The sequence below is a fragment of the Hyperolius riggenbachi genome, chromosome 2, assembly GCF_040937935.1.
Source record: "Hyperolius riggenbachi isolate aHypRig1 chromosome 2, aHypRig1.pri, whole genome shotgun sequence".
NCBI lineage: Eukaryota > Metazoa > Chordata > Amphibia > Anura > Hyperoliidae > Hyperolius > Hyperolius riggenbachi.
The window spans coordinates 152,213,289-152,237,442 of record NC_090647.1 but is presented as its reverse complement, the minus strand read 5'-3'; the positions used below and the strand labels follow the sequence as shown (position 1 = coordinate 152,237,442).

Here is a 24,154-nt window from a genome sequence, read left to right as displayed (position 1 = left end):
GTAAATATTGCGTCACGGCTGTACGGAGGGCTACAGCGAGACCCCCGAGGGACGCAGGACGGCGTGGGAAGCCTCATTAGGGTCCTGAGGCTTCCCCCACCCGAGGTGAGTACCCCCCAGGGGCCGTTTTGTCGTTACAGTTCCTCTTTAAGAAACTCCAGTTGTTATCTCTATGCAAAAAAGCCATTAAGCTCTACGACTTTCAAAGTCGTGGAGAGGGCTGTCTTCTGACTTTTATTATTTCAACTGTAAGTAAACAAATGTCTTTTTCTCTGGCAGAGGAAAGGTCATTAGTTCACAGACTGCTCTGAAAGAATCATTTTGAATGCTGAGTGTTGTGTAATCTGCACATATTAGAGAATGATGCAATGTTAGAAAAAACACTATATACCTGAAAATAAAATAATAATCTTCTAGTAATTATTCATAGTGCACAACCAATTCATTATATCATATATATTTTTTTCGCTTCAGTGTCTCTTTAAAGCCAAGTCAGTAATTTTCCTCACTGCTCGGTAATTTCAGTTTTTCATGCGGTAACAGCCTTTATGAATTGACACTTTGCTAAGTGCTCGGGAAAGTCTGCTGTTTTCAGCATTACCGCATGCGGTAATGCTTTATGAATTGAGGCCTATATGTAGGCACAGGCTCAAAGGGAAGCCAGGGAGAATGTAGCATTTAGTCCACAAGGTAGACACAGGAACACACTCTACTGTAAGACGGTTGGCCTATCATGCCTCACGTGATGTGCATGCTGCCCTGAGGAAAGAGATATTACAATTAAGTTTAATTTAGCATGTGCACTTAGGTTCAGGGGTGTAACAATAGACCCTGCAAGGGATGCAGCCACAGGGAGGCCCAGAAGCCGCAGGGGGACCCGTGGGAGGAGAAGTTTATTTTCCCTGTCCTGAGAGACTGACAACTAAGGACATGGGGAGAAAAATCTTCTGCTCTCTGCACAGTTGTTCTAATGACTGCATCTGCTCAGCCACTGATAAGGAATAATACAAAGTTTTGCAGACAAAGATTTGTGGACAGTCCCTATTCAGTGTTCAGAAGGGTCTTGTGTACAGCGCGCAGCCCCAACCTCTCTACCCCTCCCTAAGTGCTCTGTACTGTAGTAATGCTGGAGGAATCTGCAAATCCAGTTCTGCTTCATCAGAGATGGACAGAGGGGGTGTAATAAGCTGAGGCTGTGAGCACATCCGTCTGTCGGCTCTCTGTATGTGTTTTCTGCACACCATGTGTGTATGTGTGAAAACATGCACGTTTTATCACAGCAGCTAATGTAAGCTAAGCTGATAGAGAAAATGTGTGCAGTGCTTCATTGCTGTCTGTTTTTATCTGCATGGGGAAAACAGGTTTGCACTAGCCACTTAAATAACATTGGTTCTCAGTTTACCTGTGCAGAAAGCGAGTGGGGGGCAACCAAAGTTTTGCAGGGGGCCCAGTGATTTCTAATTATGCCCCTGCTTAGTTTTATAGAGATGGGACAAGTGGGAACAATCTGCAGCCAGAAACAACAATAGGGTACAGGGAAGCAAAGCTGCAATGATGTTTTTTGTTTTTGTTTTAATAACGCTTTTGGAGTTCCTCACAAGGTTGCTGTGTTATCTTCCTAATAAATTAAACATGGCCAGAAATGCGAGAGAATGCATTTTCCTGGTCATCCATATCAGTGTGACCACCCTGGTAGTAAATATCGCGAGCCCCGTCTCTATGGTAACACTCCATTGAGCTGTCGCAGCAGAGGCAGCGTGGATGTTTCTGCTGCTACCATGGTAACGGACGACGCTTCCTGTCTGCCTCTTCATGGCTTTCTTCGGGCTTACAACTCTCGGCTACCAGGCTCCTCTGCGGGCCGCCCGCATTCAGGAATTGGGTGACATCCCAGGTGAGAAAAGCGCTGCCCAAATCCTACCTAGCTATAAACGGGCTGCACCTGCAGCAAAAGCCACGCATAGGTCACGGAAGGTCTCTCAAGCACAAAGTGTGCAGCGGATGCGTCATCCAGATTCATAGACTCACGTCCATAATCCATTCTGTAATGCGAGTGACAAAGACTTCTTCACAAACGGGGCAAAAATTACTAAAAGGGCGCTTCATAGATGAATACTAATTAAAGAGGCTCTGTGAGAACACAAATGTTATCAATAAAGTTTAAGAACCATGTAGTGCTAAAAAGAGAGTTTGCTTTATTTACTAAAAATAGTACTTAATAAAAAGGCTTAAAATAAGCCAACATTCAAACAAGTCACTCCCAGGATGTGTTTGTTTCCCTAACTACAAGCACACAATCATAATCATTCATGGACCACTGCGAATGTATATGCATGTTGTCTGGAAACATACATATCCTGGGAATAAGTGACTTGTTTGAATGTTGGCTTATTTTAAGCCTTTTTATGAAGTACTATTTTTTTTTTTTAGCGCTACGTATTTCTTTTTCATTAGGTCTTCAAAATATTCTATAGCAGTTACCTGTTAAAATGAGATAAATCATTAATTTCTTTATGCACTGGGTGACTCCCAGTTCCAGGAGTTGGGGCCGACTTTATTAAGGTTTGTTCACACTCTATGCACATAGTGTACAATCTGCATGTTCCCACTGCAAGCACGTGGTGTACGATCCGCATGTTCCCACTGCATGCACGTGGTGTACGATCCGCATGTTCCCACTGCATGCACGTGGTGTACGATCCGCATGTTCCCACTGCATGCACGTGGTGTACGATCCGCATGTTCCCACTGCATGCACGTGGTGTACGATCCGCATGTTCCCACTGCATGCACGTGGTGTACGATCCGCATGTTCCCACTGCATGCACGTGGTGTACGATCCGCATGTTCCGACTGCATCCACGTGGTGTACGATCCGCATGTTCCCACTGCATGCACGTGGTGTACGATCCGCATGTTCCCACTGCATGCACGTGGTGTACGATCCGCATGTTCCCACTGCATGCACGTGGTGTACGATCCGCATGTTCCCACTGCATGCACATGGTGTACGATCTGCATGTTCCCACTGCATGCACATGGCGTACGATCTGCATGTTCCCACTGCATGCACGTGGCGTACGATCCGCATGTTCCCACTGCATGCACGTGTATGATCTGCATGTTCACACTGTATGTGCATAGTGTACCATCTGCATGTTCACACTTTATGCGCATGGTGCACGATCTGCATGTTCACACTGTATGCGCATGGTGTACGATCTGCATGTTCTCACAACATGGTGTACGATCTGCACGTTCCCACTTCATGCACATGGTGCACGATATGCATGATCACACTGTATACGCATGGTGTACCATCTGCATGTTCACACTTTATGCGCATGGTGCATGATATGCATGTTCACACTGTATGCGCATGGTGTACCATCTGCATGTTCACACTTTATGCGCATGGTGCATGATATGCATATTCACACTGTATGCGCACGGTGTACCATCTGCATGTTCACACTTTATGCGCATGGTGCATGATATGCATGTTCACACTGTAAGCGCATGGTGTACCATCTGCATGTTCCCACTGCATGCACGTGGTGTACGATCCGCATGTTCCCACTGCATGCACGTGGCGTACGATCCGCATGTTCCCACTGCATGCACGTGGCGTACGATCCACATGTTCCCACTGCATGCACGTGGCGTACGATCCGCATGTTCCCACTGCATGCACGTGGTGTATGATCTGCATGTTCACACTGTATGTGCAAAGTGTACCATCTGCATGTTCACACAACATGGTGTACAATCTGCATGTTCACACTGTATGCGCATGGTGTACGATCTGCATGTTCACACTGTATGCACGTGGCGTACGATCCGCATGTTCCCACTGCATGCACGTGGCGTACGATCCGCATGTTCCCACTGCATGCACGTGGCGTACGATCCACATGTTCCCACTGCATGCACGTGGCGTACGATCCGCATGTTCCCACTGCATGCACGTGGTGTATGATCTGCATGTTCACACTGTATGTGCAAAGTGTACCATCTGCATGTTCACACAACATGGTGTACAATCTGCATGTTCACACTGTATGCGCATGGTGTACGATCTGCATGTTCTCACAACATGGTGTACGATCTACATGTTCCCACTTCATGCACATGGTGCACGATATGCATGTTCACACTGTATGCGCATGGTGTACCATCTGCATGTTCACACTTTATGCGCATGGTGCACGATATGCATGTTCACACTGTATGCGCATGGTGTACAATCTGCATGTTCACACTGTATGCGCATGGTGTACGATCTGCATGTTCACACTGTATGCGCATGGTGTACGATCTGCATGTTCACACTGTATGCGCATGGTGTACCATCTGCATGTTCACACTGTATGCGCATGGTGTATGATCTGCATGTTCACACTGTATGCGCATGGTGTACCATCTGCATGTTCACACAACATGGTGTACAATCTGCATGTTCACACTGTATGCACATGGTGTACGATCTGCATGTTCACACTGTATGTGCATGGTGTACCATCTGCATGTTCACACTGTATGTGCATGGTGTACCATCTGCATGTTCACACTGTATGCGCATGGTGTACAATCTGCATGTACACACTGTATGTGCATGGTGTACCATCTGCATGTTCACACTGTATGCGCATGGTGTACAATCTGCATGTTCACACAAGATGGTGTACGATCTGCATGTTCACACTGTATGCGCATGGTGTACCATCGGCATGTTCACACAAGATGGTGTACGATCTGCATGTTCACACTGTATGCGCATGGTGTACGATCTGCATGTTCACACTGTATGCGCATGGTGTACAATCTGCATGTTCACACTGTATGCGCATGGTGTATGATCTGCATGTTCACACTGTATGCGCATGGTGTACGATCTGCATGCTCACACTGTATGCGCATGGTGTACGATCTGCATGTTCCCACTGCATGCACATGGTGTACGATCTGCATGTTCATACTGTACATGCATGGTGTACAGTCTGCATGCTCACACTGTATGCGCATGGTGTAGAGTCTGCATGTTCATACTATACGCGCATGGCGTACGATCTGCATGTTCACACTGTATGTGCATAGTGTACCATCTGCATGTTCACACTGTATGCGCATGGTGTACAATCTGCATGTTCACGCTGTATGCACATGGTGTAAGATCTGCATGTTCATACTGTACATGCATGGTGTACAATCTGCATGCTCACACTGTATGCCCACGGTGTACTATTTTGAAAATTAGTGAACACCATCATGGAACTAAAATAAGAATACAATAATTGTAATAATAATAACAGTTATGGCTAACCAGCAGGCAAGCTGGAAGTATTATTATAAATGGAAACACATTCATGCTCATGGGTTACCTAGTGTAATAATACAGAGATACATACAATTAAGATCCACTCCTCATGCAATTTCTAATTATTGAAGTGATTCCAGAAGGCCCCAACCATTTTTATGAATTTAAAGCTAGAGAAGCCTTCTGGATTTTTAGATTAAGAACACTTCACCCAGAAGCGCTCAACCCAATGACATGTTAGCAAATGTCACATTATAGAATATTGTTTTGACTGTTTTCAGGACATTTATGGATATTATGATGTTTAATGTTATCATTGTTTGGTACAATACTGTATTTAGTCAGTATCTTCTTACTACATGTGCAAAAAGTTTTTTGGCCACTAGATGGTGATATGTCTCTAGTACATTATGAGCCATTTCAGACACAGGCCCATAAAGAAATACCTTCCTTGTACACACACACCCAAGTGAAGATACAAATGCGCAGGCGAAAATGTGTAAACACAAGGGCCCATATGCAATTCATTTTTTCACCTGAGTTTTCTCCTAGGTGATATTTTTAAACTTGTCAATAAATTGCATTTTAAGCCATCAGAAAGCAAGAAAATGCTCAAACTAATTTTGATAGTACTTTTTCATTTACTTTTTGGTACTTTTTTAGTTAAAACGTGCTGGAAAGTTATTTTAATTTGAAGATGAAAAATTCTCTCCTAGGAGAAAACGCAGGAGAAAAAATTAATTGCATATGGGCCAAGGTTTTCCAGCATGATAATGTAATGTGTGCAATTTGGCTATTTCAAGGCACCACACATTACAGCACACCTTACAGCCATATGGTGATTTTTCTCTTTTATTAGGGATAATAGATATTGAACTATTACATTTTTCCTTAAAATCACTTTTAAAGTAATCAGCCTCTTTTTACTTTCTAATTGTTTGGCACAAATGTATTTCATAATCATATTTTAAAGAGGAACTGTTCTGAAAATAATGTAATGAACAAAATTGGTTAATTTTTTTATAATATTACTTAATAAATGATTTAGTCAGCATTTTGGAATTGTATAATCTTTCCTGATTTACATTCTGAAATTAATCATGGGTGGGGACATCTTTAGTTCTGTCAGGGGCAACTCTGTGGAATGTTTGTATACTTAGTATTCTAAAGCCAGTAGAAAAAATACTTGGTCTCCCAGAATGCTCTGGGAGTAGAATTCCCCATATCTTAACAGCCTAGGCTGGATCATCACTAGGAGAGCAGGGCTACATAGCAATATATAGATTAAGGGCTGGGGCACACAGAGCGGCTTTTTGAGCGTTTTTGCAGCCGCTTGTGGCTGCGCATACGCTAGGGTAATGTATGTCAATGGGGGTGTGCACACCACAGCGGGAGGCGTTTTGCAGAAACGAATCCTCCCGGGGTGAGGCATTTTTTGGATTGCGGAGGCGTTTCTGCCTCAATGTTATGTATAGGAAAAACGCAAACCGCTCTGAAAAACGGCAGATCAGAGCGGTTTTGTTACAGAAGCTGTTCAGTAACAGCTTTACTGTAACAATATATGAAATATGCTACACTGAAATTCGCAGCAGCAATCCGCAAACCGCTATGCAAAACCCCTCTTGTAAATAAAAAAGCGTTTAAAAATCTGCTAGCATTTTGCGGATCTGCTAGTGGGTTTTGGTGTGCACCAGGCCATAGGAAGTGTTTCAGATGCTGAAACCAGGGTAATGAATGTAAAAGTGAGTACCCATATTTTTCGGACTATGAGACGCTCCTGACCATAAGATGCACCTTGGTTTAGAGGACAATAACCAGGGGAAAACAAATATATACTTAACCTGGTACATCCATGGTGAAGGGCATTTTGTGGATTATGCCCCCTTGTACCTCTTGTTTCCCTGTGTCCTCCTCTGTCCCCTTGTGTCGTTCTGTGTCCACTTCTGTCATCCTTGTGTCCTCCTCTATGCCCTTTTGTGTCCCGCATGTGTCCTCTATGCCCCTTTGTATCCCCCTGTATCCTCTGTTTGTCCCCCTGTGTCCTCCTCTGCAGGAGCATAGTACAGGGAGTCCCCGACATTGCAGAGGGTTGGAGGTTCGTATTGGCAAGCGTTCACAAGTCAGGAACTCCCTGCATTTGGACTATAAGACGCAGTGACTATTTTCCCCACTTTTGGGAAAGAAAAAGTGAGTCTAATAGCCAAAAAAATACAGTACCTTAAAGAGAAACTCCAACCTAGAATTGAACTTTATCCCAATCAGTAGCTGATACCCCCTTTTACATGAGATATATAATGATTTTCACAAACAGACCATCAGGGGGCGCTGTATGACTGATTTTGTGCTGAAACCCCTCCCACAAGAAGCTCTGAGTACCGCGGTACTCTGGGCAAACGGCCACAATGTAACAATGTTCACAGACTGGAATTAGCTGTTTACAGCTGTCTCTAACAGCCAAAACAGCTAGGAGCAGCTACATAACCTGCCCACAGTAAAAATGTCACCATGTAATAAATGTCAGAATGTGAATCTGGGAGAGGAAAGATTTTACAATGAGCAAACACTGACTAAATCATTTATACATAATTATGGTAAAAAATGAAGCACTTTTTTTACTACATTATTTTCACTGGAGTTCCTCTTTAAATAATGTTCTTTATTCTACTGGATGTCACTCAGTTCCTCTTTAATATGGGGGAGCATGGGGGACGCACTTGTTAATATAGGACAGCATGGGCAGCACGGTGGCATAGTGGTTAGCGCTCTCGCCTTGCAGCGCTGGGTCCCCGGTTCGAATCCCAGCCAGGGCACCATCTGCAAGGAATTTGTATGTTCTCCCCGTGTCTGCGTGGGTTTCCTCCGGGTACTCCGGTTTCCTCCCACATCCCAAAAAACATACAGATAAGTTAATTGGCTCACCCCTAAATTGGCCCTAGACTACAGCACTTACACTACATAATACATACGGTACATAGACATATGATAATAGTAGGGATTAGATTGTGAGCTCCTTTGAGAGACAGTTAGTGACAATACAATATATATATATATACTGTACAGTGCTGCGTAAGATGTCGGCGCTATATAAATACTAAATAATAATAATAATAATGGAGGGCACACTTGGTAATATGGAGAAGCATGGAGATCACACTCATTATGGAAAAACATGGAGATCACACTCGTTATGGAAAAACATGGAAGCCATATTTACTATGGAGGAGCATGAAAGGGATGCTTGTTTCTTGAAGAAGCTTGGAGGCACAGTTATGATTGCTTCATTTGTCATTGGGAGGTACATATGTTATGGCCAGAACCCGAAGTCTGGCCACTTCTAGCCGGCCAAAATGTGAAGTGGCTGTGCTACTGCAGCCAATGTAAGAAATTAATAGAGTCCGGCGGCTCCTCCCCCCACCCCCTCCTCTAACCAGTCGGCCAATGTGAGAAGTGAATAGAGTCCGGCGGCTCCAGAACCTCCCCCTGCCCCTCCTCTAACCAGTCGGCCAATGTGAGAAGTGAACAGAGTCTGGCAGCTCCAGCTCCTCCCCCTGCCCCCTCCTCTAACCAGTCGGCCAATGTGATAAGTGAATTGAGTCCGGAGGCTCCAGCTCCTCCCCCTGCCCCCTACTCTAACCTATCGGCCAATGTGAGAAGTGAATAAAATCCAGCAGCTCCGGCTCCCCCTCTTCCTCTCACCACTGGCAGCTGGCCCATTATCCCTACCCACCACCCTGTATGTTCCCCCTCGTCCTGCTTCCCCCTACAATGAGCTATCATTTGTAACTGCAGGGAAGTACCTTGAGAAGCAGGGATTTGTGCCACTTATTTCATTCCTATACGTGGGCACTGCAGAGCAGACTCATTATGAGCATGCTGGTGAGACTGCAGGGAGGCAGGACACAGTAAAGGCATTCTGAGAAGATTGCAGCCTGAAGCTCTACACTACATGAAAAGGCTGGAGAGGGGAGCGCTCCTGACCAGATGGATATTTTGGCCCCTTCCTCTTCCGAAAGCTAATGGTTGATTGCATACACCGATCAGTAGGGGAGCTTTGGAGCTCCACTCATTGTGCTATCACTTTCATTCTGAGATTTCCAAATATCTGAAACTACTGTGTGTTCTCACATTCAGTGTTTCGCAGAATGTAACGTGTGTATTTTACAAGCTATTACTTTCTATTGCCCAACTCTGTGGCATGGACGTATTTGGGCCCTGCCACACCGGAGAACGTTGTGCTGGTCCTTTTCTTTTTTTAAAAAATATGCTTTCATTGACTTGCCTTAAAATTGTGGCAAAATAGCGGAAAATCGCGATTGGGGCAATTTGCCACGATTTTAAAGGATACCAGAGGTGACGTGACATGATGAGATTTTTTTTCTCTTTCTCTGCCTGAAAGAGTGAAATATCAGGTATGTAAGTGGCTGACTCAGACAGGAAGTGACTACAGTGTGACCCTCACGGATTAGAAATTCCAACTATAAAACACTTTTCTAGCAGAAAATGGCTTCTGAGAGCAGGAGAGAGATAAAAGGGTCAAAAGTTCATAGATTTTAGCTCTGGCATACTTCAATGAATGTGTCATTGAGCAAAAACCATAAAACAGTTAAAACTTAAAAAGTAGATTTAAACATAAAATAAAACTGTGGAATATCTTAAAAAGTCAGTTTTAGGAGAAGGAAGATAGATACAATCATTTATTTCATTAGTTTATTTTAACCTCAGTGTCCTTTTAACCATTTATGCCATGCAGACATGAGCTTCACCTCCGCAGCGGCAGTTGCGAGAGCCGCAGGTACGCACTAGTCACGTCCCTGCAGTTTGGGGGGTTTGCGGGCAAATGCCCGTGATCGCGCTGTTAAAGGGAGCAGGGGGAGGTTGGCTGCAGAGGACAAAAGTCCCCTGTTCCAATCCATACATTACCGCCGAGAATAAACACTGTTTTTGTTCAAAAACAGTGTTTATTCTTACATAGAGCCGCCGTGGTTTCCGCCAACCGATTGTTAAATTTATGAATGGGAACAAAGTTCCCATTCATTAATCTCACCACCAGCACTGTGATCGTAGGTTTCCATTGAAACCTTGGGTCACTTCCCTAGTTACAATGTAGCAATACATTGTATCCTATGTAGCGTACTTGTACGCTACATAGAATTTTGCTCAGCGTGGACATCTTGTGGCCAAATAGTAAAATACACCTACTGACTTTAGGGGGAAAAAATTAATATCTATGTCAAAAGGGCCTATAATTATTAACCACTTTGTCCTCCTTGACGTATAAAAACGTCAAGGAGGACATGCGCACTCCCGCACGATCCCGCGGCCGATCGCGCGCGTGCACGCACACTCCCGGCCGCGGATTCGGTAGCCCAGGAACCAATGTATCGGGCTATGGTGCCCGATCACTGATTCCTCCCCTCCCCCCAGAAAAAGCGACAAATTCAAGATTGCCATCTTGTGGCCAAAAAGTAAAACTACATCTAAAAGTTAAAAAAAATTACAATACACAAATATTTCCCCAAATAAAACACTATTTATATCCCACCCTCCCAAAAATACCCACATAAAATGTTTAATAAAAACAAAACAAAAACATTACTATAAAAAAAACCCCACAAATATTTACCTAAGGGTCTAAACTTTTTAAATATCTATGTAAAGATTAAATATTTCTCTATATTTTCTTTTTATAAGCTTGTAAATAGTGATGGATGCAAAATGGAAAAAATGCTCTTTTATTTCCAAATAAAATATTGTCGCCATACATTGTGATAGGGACATAATTTAAACGGTGAAATAACCGTGACAAATGGGCAAATACAATACGTGGGTTTTAATTATGGAGGCATGTATTATTTTTAAACTATAATGGCCAAAAACTGAGAAATAATGATTTTTTAAATTTTTTTTCTTATTCTTACTGTTAAAATGCATTTACAGTAAGGTAGCTCTTAGCAAATGTACCCCCCAAAGAAAGCCTAATTGGTGGCGGAAAAAACTAGTGATGGATGTAAAACTGAAAAAATGCACCTTTAATTCCAGATAAAATATTGTCACCATACATTATACTAGGGATATAATTTGAATGTTGCAATAACCGGGACAAATGGCCATATAAAATGTGTGGATTTTAATTATGGTAGCATGAATTATTTTAAAAATATAATGGCTGAAAACTGAAAAAAAATGTTTTTTTTCAATTGTTTCTTATTATTCCCATTTTAATGCATTTAGAATAAAATAATTCTTAGCGTAATGTACCACCCCAAGAAAGCCTAATTGGTGGCGGAAAAAACAAGGTATAGATCATTTCGTTGTGATATGTAGTGATAAAGTTATTGGAGAATGAATGGGAGGAGCGCTGAAATGTGAAAATTCCTCTCGTCCATAAGGTGAAAAATACCCGCGGGCTGAAATGGTTAATGCAAATCAATGGAAGCATTTTCTTAAAAGGTGAAAGCACCTGCAAAACGCTCTCCGGTGTGCCAGGGCCCTTAGGCCCTGTTCACACTTGCGTTTTGGCAAGTAAACGGACCGGATCCTGATCGGATCCTGACCTGATCCTGATCAGAACCGTACGATTTCCGATCCGGATCCGGTCCGTTTGTATCAGGCATGCATCAGGCTGCCATCCCGATCCGTGGGCAAAAAATAGTTAAATTTAAATAAAAAAATGTTCGGGTCAGCAGAAGGTGCACCTGGTGACCATGTACAATCAGGTTCCTCCGCTGCAGGCCTCACCTCCACCTCCGACATTCTGCCAAACAGCTCCAGCACGTCTGTCACTGCTGCTCCACTCCAGACATGCTTGGCCCATGTGTCCCCATCCGAAATGGCCGCTTGGATACGCATAGGAAGTGGGGTAGAACGTCAGGTTTTTGTAGGCAGTGTGTTCTGTGCCTTCCGTTCCCCATTGGATTCTGTGTTCCGGATGGTGCTGTCAGGCTCAGGTCCGGCTCCGGTCCGGGTGCGTGGGCCGGAGATCCGGACCCAAAAAATAGCGCATGTTGGAAAAGAGTCCGGATCCGGTCCGGAACGGACACGTGTGAACGTCCGCATAGACTTTACATTGCTATGCGGAACGTGCGTTCCGTTTGTACAGTATGCGGTCCGGATCAGATCCGGAAAATCCGGATAGCGTACGCTAATGTGAACCGGGCCTAAGTCATATTAGTTTATATGTTACCTGCATTCAACTTTTTGCTTCTTGGATAATTGCATTTAAAGGACAACTGAAGTCAGAAGAATATGGAGGCTGCTATATTTATTTCTTTTTAAGCAATACCAGTTGTCTGGCAGTCCTGCTGATCCTCAGCCTCTAATACTTTTAGCCATAGACCCTGAACAAGCATGCAGCAGATCAGGTGTTCCTGACATAATTGTGAGATCTGACAAGATTAGCTGCAGATTCAGACACCACTGCAGCCAAATAGATTAGCAGGGCTGCTAGACAACTGGTATTGCTTAAAAGGAAATACATATGGCAGCTCCGATATTCTTCAGGCTGGGTGCACAAATGGCTGTGCGTGAAAAGTCGCGTTTTCTGTCATGTGCGTTTTTGCGTTTGTAGTGCGGTTTTAATGCATTTTTTGTGCATTTTAGCGCATTTGCGGTTCACATATACAAAATGCATATGCATTTTCCATGCATTTTTCTATTGCTTTTTTTGCAAATCACTAGGAAGACAACAGGAACCAGGAAATACATCAGAAAACATTTTTTTAAAGCATATAAAAACGCATGAAAAACGTATACAAAACGCATTACATTGCGTTTTACCATTGACTTTCATAATATGCGTTTGTGATGCGATTTTGAAAAATATGCAACAAAACCAGCGTTTTTAAAAATGCATGTTTTAAAATGCATACTAAATGCATATGCATTTTTTTATATGCGTTTTTTGATGCGGACCACTGACTACAATTGCAGGCAACAACGCTGCGTTTTCCGCAACACTAGCGTTTCTGCTAAGTGTGTTCCCAGCCTCTCACTTCAGTTGTCCTTTGTCGATGAAACATAACCCTTGTATGTTGTCTCATTTTGTCTTTTTAGGAGAAAAAGGAAAGAAATCAACAAAACTTCCTCCCCTTGTTCCCCAGACGCCACATGTTAGTTATGGCAAATATAAGGAAACGGTGAGACGTCACCAGGACCTGCATAGTAAGTGAGGCATATATATGGCAAAGAATCACGTTTGCATCATATATAGTGTGTCAAGGGGAGACTTGTGGGAAAAATTGTGTTTCTATTTATTTTTAAAAAGAAGCCTTTTGAACCCCTTGTTCTCCATGCAGGCTGGTATTCCCCAGACAGTTTAGGGCCTCAAAGTATTGCTTCCAAACCTGTAACCTGTGCAATATTAGCCCATCTGGTCCATGCCATTGGAGGGGGGGGGGGGGGGGGGGGGGAGTTATCTGCAAAAGGAGGGGTGGTGGCAAAGCCTTCCCCATTTGCAAAGCAAACTTGTGTCAATAATAAAAATCATTATAAAATTATTTTTAATGAAATAAATGTACATAAAAAAGTAAAGACGTTTTAGGAAAACCCTTTTCATCTATACTCTACAGCAGGGGTGCCCATTGCATTGATCTCAAACTACCGGTTGATCACAAAAGACTGGGCAGATTGCGGTTGCATGTGCCATACACTCCGCAAGGGCTGCACTTTACGATTTGCCGCATCACCAGTACACGCATCAAGAGCGTGTTGGCGACAATGGTTGCCATGCACCTCCAGCTCTGCGCATATATGCTTCACTCATGCGAAGGCTGAGGTATAGAAGGAGCCAGTCTTAGAGGCTTTCATGCAAGACCTACTGCACCTCCTGAGCCCAACATACAGCCTGAAAGACAATGCATGCAACGTTCATAAGGGAAGCCGCCAATGTTAAGTACGCACATCTGTGTGAAAGCCGTCATAGGAGCTCATGCTTTATTTTTATCTAACATTGTCCTGGCAAAGTGAATAAAGGCGAAATGTTGTCGGTTGAAGCAACTGTGAACTTAGCCTCACTAGCTGTTCCATAGGGTATCATTCCTTTGCGTAGTACAATATCCGATACAGAAGCTTGAAATCTAAAGATAGCCATATAAGCCAATAGGACAGGTCAGTGAAAGTATACAACATTCTAAAATGAAGCAGAATGTATCTGTTTACTCTCTCAGGCTTACAGAAGGTTAGTAAAAGGAGAGAGAAAAGAGCGCTTTTATGGTGCAATACCTTTAATTCAGTTTGCAAATTGCAAAAGAAATGCACTTACAAGAACGCATAAATTTGCAAGTATATCTCACATGCGTAAGATATGCACATTTATGCCATCTTGTACGTGCATTTCTTTTGCAATTTGCAAACTGAATTAAAGGTATTGCACCATAGAGGCACTCTCTCTTCTCTCTCCTTTTTCTGATACAGACACTTGTCAAATCTCACTGCTGAGAAAGCTGCACTGGATGCTACCTTTCCTCCTTTCATTGTCTGACACTGACATTGGAGAACTGTTTCAGGGCTTTTGCACACCAAGAGCGGTTCTGAGAGTGTTTAAAAACGCTTGCGCTTTGAAAACCGCTTGGCTAATGTATTTTAATGGGATCATGCACACCAGAGAGATTCATTTTTTCTCCAAATGCAAACTCAGGTCCTGCAGCATTTTTGCTGATTTCTGAGGAGATTCAGCCTCAATGTTAAGTATAGGAAAGTGGAAAATTGCTCTGAAAAGCGCTAGCTCAAAGCGATTTTCCAAGCCTTTTTGTTAGAGAAGCTGTTCAGTTACAGCTCTACTGTAACAAAAAATGCTACACCAAAACGCTCCAAAATTCGCTAGGCACATGCCTACAGTCGCCTAGAAAAATCACATCAAAAAGCACTGAGTGTTTGCAATTATACTAGCGCTTTTTGGTGTGCACTGGCCCTCACTTTGGACATAATATCCTTTAGTTTGGGTTGCAACACGCAGCATGCATACATTTATATTACAGGAGGTTAGTATCTGTCTTTATTCTTATTATAGGTGCCCACCACTGACACTAGGGAGTGTCTAGGTGTTTCGGGGGGGTTTCATTGGTAAGCTCACTTTGACTCAGTAATTTCTAAAGTATCTCTAAAGTTGAAAAGTGTGGGCATCCCGCTCTACAGTTTACTTTTTTTTATCTGTATGCTTTCTCCACATCTGTACATTACCTTTTTTCTTTGGTACACTTACCTCTTCTTCTATGACATATGTCACTCTCCATCCCCTGCCGTCTTCAAGCATAGGACATTCCTGTCAGGCACCAATGAAGTTCCATTCTCTGTAGAATCTGATCCAGCATCTCAGCTTCTGGATCTGCAGTTTACTCAGTCCCCTAAGGGCTCGTTTCCACTAGCGCGGAACCCGGGCCGAATCCACAGAGTTTCCCTGCAGGCAAATCGCTCGGGTAAACTCTGCCATAGGAAAGAATGGCGCCGCCGGCAAAACCGCTTGCCCTAGCGATTCATCCGGCATTGCCCACAGTTTTCGCACCGGAGGCAGCGAATCCCATAGCTGTGCATGGCACAGCTTCTGGGATTCGTCTGCGTTCCCGCAGACCCGGAAGTGCCGCCGCGCGTCTCCCAGCTGCGCGTGTTGGCTAGTGGAAACTGGCCCTTAATTGTACTCGCATAGATTGCCACCCAATGTGGTAACCAGTTTAATCCCTCTCTTATCTACATCTGACCAGAGATGGATCAAACCTCTTCATACACGTCACTGTTTTAGGCAGTGCAATGCACTGGTCCATAGATCTGTCACTGCTACTGGCCTACCCCAATCAATCAATATTTTGGGGCCAATTTGATCAATAATTTCAATACATTTTCAGAAAAACCTATTGAAATTACGATCAGTGAAACATGATGTGCTATAGGGTCCTTACGGATTTGATCATATTGAATTGAGCAGGAAAATCTATGAGTGTATGGCCTGCATTACTTGTTTCCACTCTATGCTAGATTACAAGTTTTCAAGGTCAGTGTTCTCTCCCTTATTGTTTCTAGTACTTACAGTATATTATCTCCCCTATTGTTGCTAGTACTTGCAGTATATTTGTTAGAAAATGTAACTGTCACAATAATAACTTTATATTTTGCATCTATGTTTGCATCCTACTCTGTAGAGGAGACAGAAAATGATGACACTATAGACAAAAAAATAAATAAATAAAAGCTATGACTATTAAAATAGTGGCAGGACTGGAACTTTGTTGCGAGTTATAAGACAGCCAAGACATATTGGTCAAGAAAATAGAGAAAATTGATGCTTGCAGGCACTATATGAAGATATGGAAGACAGTCATCGTATGATTTTGTTTTCAGCTCCTAAAGAAACTCAGCGAGTCCCTCTGACAACAGCCCAGCAGTATGGATGGTGGCTGCCCCAGGAACCCAGAGAAAATCCGCAAACTCTCTATCCTTGGATTCAAAGCACGCGATACCCTATGATCAACAGTGCTATGACCAGGTGAGCCAGCAGTCATTCTGCAATAATAGGATGCATCTGCACCAGAAGAGACAGATGCTAAGGGTCTTTTCACACTTTGCCCATTGCATTATGACAGAGTACCCAAGCAGCTGAGGGTGACCCAAAACCACTAGGAAAGTAAAGGGACTAAAAGAGACCGAAAAGTCCTCCTACCAAAAAGCAATGCTTAGTGTGGTTTCCCTTCTTAGCCTCTTGCGGACCTCAGTGTTAAACCCCCCTAATGACCAGGCGATTTTGTGTTAAATGGGCCACTGCAGCTTTAAGGCCAAGCTGCAGGACCGCAAAACAGCACACAAGTGATTCCCCCCCCCCCCCCCTTTTGTCCCCACCAACAGAGCTCTCTATTGGTGGGGTCTGATCGCCCCTGCAGTGTTTTTATTTTTTTATATATATAAATCCTTATTTTTTTTTTATTAAATGTTCGTATTTTTTTATTATATTTTTTTCCCTCTGTCCCTCCCACCCCCCAGGCAGCCAATAACGGCGATCGGCTTTCATAGGCTTTAGCCTATGAGAGCCGATCGCTCTCGTCTCCCGGGGGGGACAGCGCTGCTGCAGATTGCAGCGCTGTACAATACAATCAAGCAGCGGTTTCGCCGTTACAGTCTCCCGAGCGGCGACTGCCGCTCGGAGACTGAAGGCGGAGCTAAATCTCCGCCCACCAAGCAGGAGGCTGCGCGCGATCTCCTGCAAATGCAAGCCCCAGGACTTAACACCAATCGGCATTAGCTGGTCCTGGGGCTGCCGCCGCGGCCACGCCCATCGGCGTGACGTGGTCGGGAAATGGTTAAAGCAGAAGGTATTTGCGATAATTCTGCCTTAAGTGAACATATGTGGTTACCCACAATGCACCGCTACTCAATATGCAAATTATCTCTTCATGCCCCCGAAGCCAGGCTTACGTCCAGAACCTCTGGTGTATAGCAAGCCTATAGCTTTAAATTTTACAGAGCCACAAGCCTGTTTCTGAGTTTTGGTCCTTCTTAGTGTATGGCAGGGATTGATGGGGCTCTATGGGATAGGATTTGGACCAGTGCAACAGCGTAACCAAGCAGCTCGGGGTGACCCATGACCCAAACCACTAGGAAAGTATAGGGGACTAAAAGAGACCAAACAGCCATTCCTACTAAAAAAGCAATGCTTAGTGTGATTGGCCCTAAAACAGAAGGTATTTGCAATGGACAAAATCAGCGCATCGTATTGCAGATGTAATGATAGTTCTATGGGGCTGTTACATTGAATGCGGTTTGATGTGACAAGTTCCTTCAGGATAACGCAGTGGATACACTTGCGTTACAGGATGATGTGCACATTTACATTGAAAGTGAGGCATACTTTCATAGTGTTGTATGCCTCTCTGTATGGGCGACCACACAGTCAGGATGGGATGTGACTTTTCAGCAATGTTGGTGTGTGATTAAAGAGTAATCGCACCACAACGGATTCCACGTAGTGTGTAAGGAGCCTAAATCTCCATCCAACAACATCAACACAACAGTAGTAACTTCACAAAAGCAAATACAGCAATCACTAGCAGTAATAAAAGTCTACAGATGTGAAGCTTACATCGGTATTTTTATTCACCTCCTGTTTTTGTTATCTTGCAGAGAACAGTGGGTGAACAGATGATGTGAAATAACTTCTACTTCTGTCACTAAAGGTGGCCATACATCTATAGATTTAGCAGCCGATCGACCATCTGATTTAATAATTATTATTGTATAAAAATAGGTGCAGCCAAAAGCATGGCAGATAGACGATGCGACAAATATCGGGCCAAAATTGGTCGCATGTATCAATCGGGCATGCTGGAAAATCTTAGGTCGACATGCTCGATCTCATGCGCTGCGTTACTGCACAGGGCACCGAGGGGACTACATGTACACAAGGGGGGACAGCGGCTGGGGGCGGCAAGGCAGCATCACAAGGCCAATTGCTGAAAGATTTCCTGCGAAAATTGGTCGGGAATCGGCCTGAGGTTTATGGTGGCCAACAAATCTCTCTCTGATCAAATTCAATCAGAGAGAGTTCTGTCTATTGGTCGTTCAGCCACCAAAATGGTATGATGTATGGGTATCTGATCTGATCTCTAGATATATTTTTGAGCGACAGTTTTAGAATGAGGCATGTGTACAGTAACGCTCGCAGCTGAAATGTTACTTTTGCTCTATGAAGAGGGATGGGGTAGGGTGCATGAGCACTGCCAAGAGGAGGCCTGCATCATCAGGGGAAGTCTATACTCTATTTCCTGGCTGGACAATCAGGAACAATGGTTTTGGAAGATGAAATCTAAAATGCGAATGTAGTTTATAGAGTGCCACTACCAAGAGTTTTGTGGTGTGCCTCTGCAAATGCTCTCCATTGAATGCACTGTGACTGACAAATGTCTTGCCACACAAACTCAAAGGCTATGCAACCCATGTGGCCAGCTGGCCATGTTTTGCATGGTAGCACGTTGCTATGTGATTCAGTATGGCTCACGTCACATGATTGGGGTTATCTGCTGCTGCATGCACAAAGGACCACCAGCTGAAATGTTTTCAGTGTACCATGCTGGGGTCTATTTAAAACAAAACATTGGGCTAGAGTGGGGACATTCCCACTACTCAGCTGTAATCCTAGTGGGAACGAACCATTAGTGATCGCCCATAAGCATGTTGTATACAGGAAATACTTTCCCAGGAAGTACAACTCAAAGCTGAGCCCATGGTGTCACTGGGACAGGAAATGTGGAAATGCTTCCTTAATAGGGATATGGACAGACAGTAAAAAGTGACAAAGGTTGTGTTTTTTCCCCGTTTATCGAAAGTTTAAAAACATTCTACTTTAATAGTGAGACATCATTTTTCTTGTGTATTTGGTTATTAATAAGCAGTGTTTTGACGCACAGTATTACATCTCTTTTCCACAGTATAAACAAAACAAGGAAACCTTTTCATGGGATGTTTTATGTAATCATGAAAATGTATTTTTCCTATCACAGGCTATAGAGGCAGTGAAATAGCTGCCATTTCCTGCATACAGCCGCTCACAATATGCATTCATTAATGGCTGCCCACATGGCTCCAGCTCCACCACTGATCTGACACCCAGAGCATTGAATAATTAATTCCCAGTGAACTGTGCTCATGAATTATAGAACACCTCTGTGGTTCCTGCCTTGTGCCGAGATGCTTACAATCAGGCCAAGAGCATTTCAATGCAGCGTCCTCACTGAAGACCCTTGTGTTTGCAACCACTGCATTACATACAGAGTACATTTTACTGTAGGGAAAATGCTGCTTTCGGTGTTCTGGTAAATTAAATGTTTTCAGCAACCGAAAAAGCATATTTAATGCTATGTTTAGCATGTAATTTCACTGAGATGGAACATACTGTATAGTATGTGTATGAGGTCAGTAAGCTTCTTATGGCTTTAAATGCCATGTTTGTAGAGGGCACTTTCAGCATTAACCCCCAGATAAAGGGGTTTCCGTCCTTTCCACCTCTGCAGTCGCTGATTTTGTCTTTTTATTTTTCACTTGTTCTTGAGGCTTTATGAAAGCTAATTTCTGATTGTTAGGAGACAACTGTTCTGAATAATAGCAGATTATTATCCCAGTAACGTCACAATCTATATACATGGTCTAATGGTAATTGGAGTGTGGAGGTTTGCTGCTAATGTTTTATCCTCTTGTGAGGTGGAGGCCCGGATCCTAATATTATTTATTGGGTAGGGTCTGAGTGGGAACATTAAAATGGAAGGGGGGTCTAATGTATATGAACCGAGCATGTAAGGGTTATTAATGTTTGGGTAACTGGCTGCAGGTGTTATTTGATATGGGGGTGAATGTTGATTGGAGGAGAGGCCTAATGTTTTATGAGAGGCTTTATTCCTGGCAAGTTATGTTTCCTACATTTACTCAAATATAAGCTGATGTGATTGTAGGCTGCTCCTTAGGAAACCGGTAAAATAGTTGGTGGCATTATAAAAAGAGAGTCTCTGTTTCCTCACTGTCACTTTGCCACCACACCACTTTATAATTATTATTCTGAATCCGATGAGCAGGATTGCTTAGTTATTATCTAAGATTTAATTTCTTATTTATTCATTTATTTGGGGGGCTCTAGTTGTGCCCTTGCATATGGGGGGGGGGGGGGTATTCATTACCTTGTAGAATAATCATGATTTTCCACTTGTACCGATAGTTTTTCTAAAGAGAAATGTTCAATTTAAATTTTGTATTCAAGCCAGTGATTCACTTGACTACATTATCAAACTGATCATTCTTTCAAACGATCAGATTGTGCTAGGCATCAGGGCTGGGCTGAGGTGGAGGCGAGAGACTCCAGCTTTAGGGCGCAGCGTAGGAGGGTCGCAAAACTCACTCAGCTATCATTCCCTTATTGTGTTTGAAGCAAAGAGAAATAAGGAAAAGGGATACATGGCAGTGACTGCAAGCCAGATAACTAGAGACTAAGGTGTTGGGGGCCCTGGGCCGTCTCTGAGGGCTGGTGCACACCAGAGCATTTTTTTAAAACGCTTGCAGGGGGGAAACCGCTTGGGTAATGTATTTCACTGGGATGGTGCACACCAGAGCAGTTTGTTTTTTCCACAAACGCAAACTCGGGAACTGCCGCATTTTTTAGATTTCTGAGGAGTTTCTGCCTCAATGTTAAAGTATAGAAAAGTGGAAAACCGCTCTGAAAATCGCTCGATCAGAGCAGTTTTCCAGGCGTTTTTGTTACAGAAGCTGTTCAGTAACAGCTTTACTGTAACAATATTTGAAATCTGCTACACAAACGCTCCAAAAAACGCTAGGCATGTTTAGAAAACGTCTCTAAACACCTAGAATCACTCTGAAATCTGCTTCAAAAACCTATAGCGGTTTGCAGATCTGCTAGAGGTGTTTGGTGTGCACTGGGCCTTAGTCTAATAGTAATCCGTGTGAGACGGCTGGGGTGGCAGGGATGGAGGGGCGCACTTTGGTGTCTCAGCCTTGGGTGCTGGAGGACCTTGTCCCGGCTCTGCTAGGCATGGCCACTTTTCAGACAGCGGCTCCAGTCTGTAACCTTTTATTTCTAAGTTATGCCTTTTATTTCATCTTGCCCATGGTTTATTGCACCAAAAATGTTCACTGCACACAACACATTTCTCTGTCTCGCCACAGTGCACATAGCAATCTTCTTTCCTCCTTGTAACCATATGCATTTTTACCATCTACTGTACCTCTGCTACTGTCTAAGCAAGCACCAGCACAGCCCCACCACCATTGCTAGAGTTGCTTTTGGCACTCCAATAAACAAAGTCTATGAACAGGTTATGCCTCATCCTGTTTTTAATACGCTGAATATGCAGTGCTAGAATCACACGTTAACATGTAACACGTTACCATTGGTCAGTTGCTTCCTTGCTTGCGTTACTGCATGCCACCACAAATGTCTTTGGTTGCACTATGTGTATAAGGCAATACAATGCCCCAGTGTGAACCAAGCCTACTTCTTCCAGACCAGTCTCACTGGAGGTGCTACACAGGACTGCAATAACATATCTTCTAGTAGTTTACTAACCATTCAGGAACTGCACTGTGGTCTGGGATGGCACATGGGAAGGTTCCACTTATGCCACCTGATAGAAGACCCAGGTTTATTGGATCACTTATCAGCCAACCTCACTCAGTAGCAGTCTCCATCACACAATGCTATTTAGCATCAAACTGGACTTTCCATAGTGTTCTACTTTTATTTCTCACCAAAATCTTTCTTGTTTTTCAGGTTTGTGGATCAGATGGCGGTGACCAATAAGGAATTCAGCTTATTCTGACACGTGACATGAAGATGCAGGACACTAATAAAGTAGATCTCTCCCAGTTTATGAATATACGGGCCTCTCTTGTAATCACCTGCAGTCATCCAGCTTCAGCCACTGTACACATTCCTATGCTTGCTTGGTTTGACCCACTGAGCTGAAATTAAGAACAGTAAGGTTGTCTTTTTTATAGTCGGCCCTGAACATCTGCCAAAACAACCATGAATTGATAGATTTTCAGTAGGTACCAATACACTACATAGAAATACAGCAGATTTGATCAGTGTGATCGAATCTGCAGTGAAATTTTTAACGCAGATGTTGACCGATCGACCGATTTCCAATCGAAAATGTTGCTAGATCGCCAGCAGATCAGGAGCGCATTGTTAGTGGCATTCGATATGGTGATGACCAACACAGCAGTAATATTACCTGTCCACCGGCGTGAGTCCCTAGGTCCCTGCAGTCTCTCAATTCTTATCAGTGTCCTCCCCCGTTCTTCCCTTCACTTCCTGTCCCGCCCTGTGAGAAGGCAAAGTTCAAACAGTAGAGTGCCCTCTACTGTCTTAACTTACGCTTGTCACAGGGCGGGACAGGAAATGAAGGGAAGAACAGAGGAGGACGCCGGTAAGAATTGAGGTAAGAATTGAGAGACTGCAGAGACCTGGGGATTCGCCCTGGTGGACAGGCAATATCATTGGGGCGGCGAGGCAGGCGGCAGTGGCAGGTCCACAGTTGTGAACAGATTTCATGCTGAAATCGATTCAAAATCTGTGTGCAGTGTATGAGCAGCAAATAGATCCCTCTCCGATCAGATTTGATCAGAGAGGGATCGATCTGTTGGTCGATCGAAATTCAGATTGTACATGTTGGAAAAAAACAATCTGGCAGGTAAATCTGCCACAAAATTGTATCGTGTGTACCTAGCATTAGATGTTTCAGCTTCATTGGACCTAGAAAGGCTATATTTTAATAGATTTTCATTTAATGCAATGGTTTAATGAATTTAATGGCTAATCTATTAAATACAGCTAATGCAATATGGGTACTTTTAAATGTTGTGTGGCTACTGCCAGCTCTGCAGTTTAGTTGTCCAGGTGACTTGCCTGCCACAACCCACCAGATCAGAACGCTACACTCGCTGCCTCTTTTGCTTTGCAGGAACTTTAAAAAAAAAAAAAAAAAAAAAAGCTCATGCGGTATGGTTCTGCTCATATGTGCTCTCCCTCTCCTCTCCATAGTGCAGTGCACTCTCAGGAGCTGTACAGTGTCTGTACAGTGATCTCTACAGATCATTTCAAGTGACAGAAGTCTTAAGTATGTCACTTAACCTGCAGTTCATTGTGTGCTCCTCTTGTGGGGTCCCCCATGCTAACCTTAGTCACATGGTAGTGGTACTTACTTCATGAACAATGGCACCCATTTATTGTATATTACCTGAAGGGCTTTACTGAGTTACTAATAAACATATTTTTACATTTGCAAACTTAACATTTTTCTGCCTGCTAATATAAGACTGTTTTGTTCATAATCTAATGTATTAATTATCACATAC

At 43.4% G+C, this 24,154-nt stretch overlaps 1 protein-coding gene across 1 annotated transcript; it reads left to right on the top strand.

The window, feature by feature from the left end:
- The first annotated feature begins 1,770 nt into the window (after window positions 1–1,770).
- Window positions 1,771–22,665, top strand: SPMIP11 (sperm microtubule inner protein 11). Its single transcript, XM_068265204.1, has 4 exons — window positions 1,771–1,894; window positions 13,370–13,477; window positions 16,646–16,790; window positions 22,566–22,665. Exons 1-4 carry the CDS (start codon window positions 1,813–1,815, stop codon window positions 22,612–22,614), a joined length of 384 nt encoding a protein of 127 aa, XP_068121305.1. The 5' UTR covers window positions 1,771–1,812; the 3' UTR covers window positions 22,615–22,665.
- The last annotated feature ends 1,489 nt before the right edge of the window (window positions 22,666–24,154 follow it).

Excerpts from the sequence above, each read along its gene's own strand:
- SPMIP11 (XM_068265204.1), top strand. The coding sequence starts at position 1,813 with ATGGCTTTCTTCGGGCTTACAACTCTCGGCTACCAGGCTCCTCTGCGG. Across the intron at positions 13,478-16,645 it reads ACGTCACCAGGACCTGCATA|CTCCTAAAGAAACTCAGCGA; the intron begins GTAAGTGAGGCA and ends TTTTGTTTTCAG. Across the intron at positions 16,791-22,565 it reads ATCAACAGTGCTATGACCAG|GTTTGTGGATCAGATGGCGG; the intron begins GTGAGCCAGCAG and ends CTTGTTTTTCAG.